Genomic DNA, 6,000 nt, shown 5'->3' with positions numbered 1-6,000 from the left:
GGCAGGGTGACAAATGGTGCACGCGCCCGGTGCACATTCACTGTATTTGGAGTCCTGAAAAGCACTAGTCTGCACTTCCACATCCCCGTTTACTAAATCTCTTGCCAGAGCAGCGCTAAAGCACTGGCTCAGGCGAGACCTAAAAAACAGAGTTACCGCCCGAAGAATCAGCGTCTCTGAACCTCCTGTCACGAGAAGCCGCCCCCTGTACCGGTGGCACGTGCGTGAGCTGTACACAGCACAGCCAATAAACAACAGGTAGGCGTCTTGCCAGCCAATCCCAAGCCAAGCAACATTCTGTGAGGCCTAGGACGAATGAGCAACTGATAAGACCTCAGGCAGCCAATCATTATAAACAAGAGTTCTTCTGGCCAATTCAAGATCACCACACTTTCGTACTCGGGACGTAATACGTTTCTGCCTATCTGATTGGCCGTGAGCACCTTGGTGCCACAAGCTGCGGTCCTGCTCACAGTGATTACGGGACGGAATACGCCCGTTAAAGGAGTAATAACGGGCGCGCATTTCACTCTCAAATAACGAGCCGGACAGAGACGTCCCGGACTTGTTGTCACCGGAAACATGAAAGACCGGACCCACGAACTGCGGACGGTGAGTGTTTCCCTGTGTTGGCAGTGTGAGGATGAAGGGTTATTGAGCACCCAATTTAGCCGCCTATTTCCTGGATAGCCAGGCGAGCCTCCAGTGTGACGGTACCGCCCACGAGAGCTGCCGCTACCAGAGCAGCTCACTGGTGAACCGCCGGTACTAGGGTTGCGCCGCACTCAACTGTGCCTCTGGCGTCGGGGTTTGTCTTGGGCGCCCAAGAGTGCCCAGAGCACAAGGGTGCTTCCAGCTCGTGCACCGCTCCCCCCAGCTCATGCACAGCTCCCTTGTGAACCCTTTGGGCTAGGGTTACGCCCTAGAGTCCCAACTACCAGACCCGCAGAGAAGGCGATTGGGTGGGAAAGTAGCGGGGGTAAGAAGGTATCCAATGGTGCTCTTATAGAGGGCACGGAAGTCTCGTCAACTACAGCAGACATGAAACCCTCGCGTCCAGTGCTAGTGCAGCGCTTAATGGAGCCCCGCATCTCCGCAGCGCCAAGCAGACATAAATGGCAGCCCACGTGGGTCTAGACCATATCGAGGTAACATCACACGACAGCAGCACCTCTCAACCCGATCAGCATTCACTCTGAGTTAGCAGCTGTTTACTGATACCCTGCTCATAAACTCATCTAGCCCTCACCAGAGCCAAGGACAGCAAACACCCACAATGAGACAGTTCCAGTACCTTGGACAGCACTTAATGTCGGGCACAGAAATCAGCACTCCAGCCAGGTAGCGACCGTACAGTGCCAAGCATCCAGACAGCAAGGGCGCCAAGGCACAGCAGCAAACAACCCAGCCAGATAGTGGCTGCTCACTGTAAAGCATTCAGGCTGTAAGGACATCAATCAGTACTCCTATCCAGATAGCGCCTCCTCACTGCCAAGCATTCAGATAGCAAGGGCACCAACGCATAGCAATTAGCACCCGCGGACAGGTTGCGCCTTCTCTGTGCCAAACATCCAGACAACGGTTGCACCCAGATACAGAAACCCAAGCCAGATAGGGCTCGTACACTGCCAGGCATCCAGACTGCAAAGGCACCCATGCGCAGCAAACAGCACCCCCAGAGAGAGAGAGAGAGCGCCTGTACACTGTCAAGCATCCAGACAGCAAGGGAACTCAGGCACAGCAACCAGCCCCCCAGCCAGATGGCGCATGTTCACTGTGCACTACCCCGACTGCTAGGTCACCCATGCACAGCAACGAACGAACACCCCATCCAGATAGCGCCTGCTCACTGCCAAGCTTCCAGGCTGCAAGGGCGCCCATACACATAAACGAGCACTTCCATCTAGATAGGGCCCGTCCATTGCCAAGCATCCAGGCCGCCAAGGTACCCAAGCACAGCAAACCCTGGTGTAAGAGGAACAGTTATCGCTCTGCAAAATACAACATCGGAACCAAAGGCAGCATTTAAGGTTTTGTAGAGTATTTCATCCAAAGACCATCAAAACAAGCACTGCACTTAACTTTCTTCCCTCGCCACTTTGCCACATTACCAAATCACCAAATCACCGGCGCCTAGCGCCCAGCCGAAAACCATGTTCAGGTCGCATTAGTGTCACTTTCAGCTAGACAGCAGCTCTGAGTGGACAGTCCCGTATCCAGCCAGCAACAGCGCTGGCGACACTCCCTTCCTGCTGAGAACACACGCAGCAGGAGCACCTCTGTCCAGCACTGCGCCCCGCCCAGTCATTAAACACATTGATAATTTAGACGAGCCTGTCCAGCACTAATAACAGCACTCTGCGCGCTCTTCAACATTTACACAGTGTCAGCACCGAGGACAGCGCCATACAGCTTCCGCGCTGCAGATTACATATTCAGCTTCAGCACTGCGGACAGCAACAGGCGTTTCCCTCTTGACAGCGTTAGCACTGGTGACAGTACCTACTATCCTTTTCGACGGAATTCTCACTGTGGTCAGCACGAAAATTCCTGTTCGGCAATTGCAGACAGCAGCAACATACATAGTTGGCCAGCAACAGCTCTTAGAATAGCGCCCATTTAGCTGAGCACTTTGCGAGTCATACGGCAGTATAGTTATTTGCCGATTTTTTTTCTAGATTACCACTTTTCTGAATAAAGGGAGTCATTTTGGTTATCAAAATGTAATCTACCGAGAATACTAGAGAAAACATGTTGAAGATAGAAGATAATAGCCACCAGACAAATAAACACATTGCCTATATTAGCAAGTGAAAGACCTGAAAGAGCCAGGTGCAAACATTAACCTTATAAAATGTACATTTTGGGTGAACATTAGTTGCAATAAAAGTGTAACGCTGTAATCGCAAGTGCTGTATAAAAACTCATTCCTATAAATAACCGGGGACTTTTTGGGAAAATATTATGATCTATAATTTTACAATTGCAGTGTGTCGTGCATAACTCAGTTGTGAGCGGAATAAAGGGTGTGCATCTTTACACACAAAAAACGGATTCAGAATTTGTAACGTTTGTTTTTTTCCGAAATATTTTTTTAAGGGAGCACTGAATGATAAGGCTGTGGATTAGCATTCGTGATTCCCTTGGAGGAAAGATGATGTCTAGGAGTTAAGGTGCAGTTAAACAATAAACCTTGGTTAAAGCCGCAGCTTCACAGCTGGTCAAATCAAGTGCTGTCTAGCGCACCACTGTATGTCCCTTTATCTCACGTTCTGTTATGAGATTCACATACAACTCCCTTCGTTCATATTGAGCAACGCAAAGGCCCTGCCTCGACCCTATCCCGTGTTTGTCCGACTCCCTCTCAATAACCCTTACAGATTCCGAGCTTCTGTTAAACGTCAGTTCATAAGGGCGCAGCGAGGGTTCTTTGATGGTTACAAGCCCCTGAAGTCATTTCGTGTAGCCTCGCTAGCTCTAACTGATCACCCTCGAAAACCTATTAACTAGCGCCATGCCGGGAATTAAGATGCGAGGGGGAGGGGCGGGGTCAAGAGCGCAGCTTTTCTGCCACCTGATCTATCAGACTGCCTTAAACTGCACAAGAAGGGCAAAGATACGAGCTGTTCCGGCGTGGCCAAGAGAGTGCGCAGGAAAAGAGATGCAAGAACAGGAAAGGTAGAGGAAGGCAAACTGGAAAAATAAAAGCTGGAGAGGGGGGAGTGAGATGTGTGGAGCAAGGCGGAGGAAAAAGAGGAAGACGGAGAGAGTGGGCTAGAATGAGAGAATGAAAGGATGAGCAAGAGAGAGGAGCAAGGCCGATGCTCTGGAGAAGAGGAGAGCACAACATACACAGGGACAGAAACAGCACTGGGAGGGCCTCGTTAAAGGAATGTGAGCTCGGAAGAGTAATAGCGGGAACAGGAAAATAGAAGAGATGGTGAAGAGCTTAAGTAAGGAGGTAGTACGAGGTGATTGGAGCGGGCAAAAAGAGAACTTGGGCGAGAGAAAGATAGAGAATTACGGTACGGACGAGAACAGGAGTGTGGTAGAGAGGGTGTAGGAATGAGCGAAATAGAAGTACAGAGGTGAAGAAGAAATGACTGATATATAAAACAAGATGGAGAATGAGGGTATAGACGAGAACAGAAGGAGTGCGGTAGAGAGGGGGTAAGAATCAGCGAAGCAGAGGTGAAGAGGAAGTGACTGATATATAAAACAAGATGGAGAATGAAGGTATAGACGAGAACAGAAGGAGTGCGGTAAAGAGGGGGTTAGAATGAGGTAAATAGAAGTATAGAGGTGAAGAGGAAATGACTGATATATAAAACAAGATGGAGAAAGAAGTATAGACGAGAACAGGAGGAGTGCGGTAGAGAGGGGGTAAGAATGAGCGAAATAGATTTACAGAGGTGAGGAGGAAATGACTGATATATAAAACAAGATGGAGAATGAGGGTATAGACGAGAACAGGAGGAGTGCGGTAGAGAGGGGGTAAGAATGAGCGAAATAGATTTACAGAGGTGAGGAGGAAATGACTGATATATAAAACAAGATGGAGAATGAAGATATAGACAAGAACAGAAGCAGTGAGGTAGAGAGGGTGTAAGAATGAGCGAGACAGAAGTTCAGAGGTGAAGAGCAAATGACTGATATTTAAAACAAGATGGAGAATGAAGGTATAGACGAGAACAGAAGAAAACGTTTTGGTAAAGAAGGGGTAAGAATGAGCGAAACAGAAGTACAGAGGTGAAGAGGAAATGACTGATCTATAAAACATGATGGGGAATGAAGGCATAGACGAGAACAGAAGAAAGAGTTTGGTTAAGAGGGGGTAAGAATGAGAGGAACAGAAGTTCAGAGGTGAAGAGGAAATGACTGACATATAAAATAGGATGAGAATGAAAGTATAGACGAGAACAGAAGGAGTTTTGGTAAAGAAGGGTTAAGTATGAGCGAAACAGAAGTATGGCGGTGAAGAGGAAATGACTGATCTATAAAACATGATGGAGAATGAAGGTATAGACGAGAACAGAAGGAGTTTTGGTAGAGAAGAGGAAAGAATGAGCGAAACAGAAGTACAGAGGTGAAGAGGAAATGACTGATATATAAAATATGATGGAGAATGAAGGTATAGACGAGAACAGAAGGAGTGCGGTAGAGAAGGGGTAAGAATGAGCGAAACAGAAGTACAGAGGTGAGGCGGAAACGAGTGCTGTATACGAACCGTCCCAGTGCGCTTCACTGGGAGGCTGATCAGCAGGCTTTCCATCCGGGGAGATGGACCTGAGATGCGCGCATCAGTGCTCTTGTCTCACATCAGTGCTCGCTGAAGGGCCTCAGCGTCTCCAGGCCCATTCCTGGCACTCAAGCATGAACATTACTGCGTAGTACAAAGCACGCGCACCGCTAATGACTGTTCCGAGGAGCCGGATTCGCTGTGAGATTCATGAATGGACACATCATCGCTTCTCACGAGTCTCCATCAGTGCCCTGCCACTTCTTGAGGTTTCCATGTTTAGATATAAGACCATTGTTTGGAGAGTAAAGAACGGCAGCACATGTTCTAGGTATTTTGTTCCAAGAATTGTCAGTGGGATGTACTGAGCATTGTTACCCGCTTGAAGTGACTGTATTGATCTCTGTTGATGTTCTCTGGGGCTCATCGTCTATGCCACAGCCGCTCACACGATCACAAGGTGAAAAAGTACTACTGTAATAAATGCATTTTTGGCCCACCTGTGCAGAATAATGCGCACACACATTTGTCACGTTGCTATTTCATTTAGTACAGACTATTTAATTCTGTTTCTTATAAAGTTTAGACGGTTATCTACATAGAATGTGTATGTCTGCTTGTATCCAAAACCTCGGCGTGGCGTTTGAGTTGAACATAGTTCGCACATCAGTGAACACATATGTAGACTGACACGGACAGCAGGATTACCTGCAATGGAATCAAGAAAACTCGTTGGTTAGCATTTTTCTGGGTCTGGGAGT

The 6,000-nt window shown here is 48.2% G+C and overlaps 1 protein-coding gene across 2 annotated transcripts in view; it reads left to right on the top strand.

The window, feature by feature from the left end:
* The first annotated feature begins 474 nt into the window (after nucleotides 1-474).
* Nucleotides 475-6,000, top strand: part of STX1A (syntaxin 1A) — a 912,703-nt gene continuing 907,177 nt past the window's right edge. For both annotated transcript variants that reach the window (XR_014980056.1, XM_085649675.1), the window contains exon 1: nucleotides 475-612. Coding sequence is in view for 1 of the 2 variants with exons in the window: in XM_085649675.1 (XP_085505801.1) it covers nucleotides 583-612 (30 nt within the window). In the remaining variant the exon portion in view is untranslated. The remainder of the gene's footprint in view (nucleotides 613-6,000) is intronic.

The sequence above is a fragment of the Triturus cristatus genome, chromosome 3_2 (genome assembly GCF_964204655.1).
Source record: "Triturus cristatus chromosome 3_2, aTriCri1.1, whole genome shotgun sequence".
NCBI lineage: Eukaryota > Metazoa > Chordata > Amphibia > Caudata > Salamandridae > Triturus > Triturus cristatus.
Note: the sequence above shows the minus strand (reverse complement) of the source record. Positions and strands in the feature narration are given on the sequence as shown.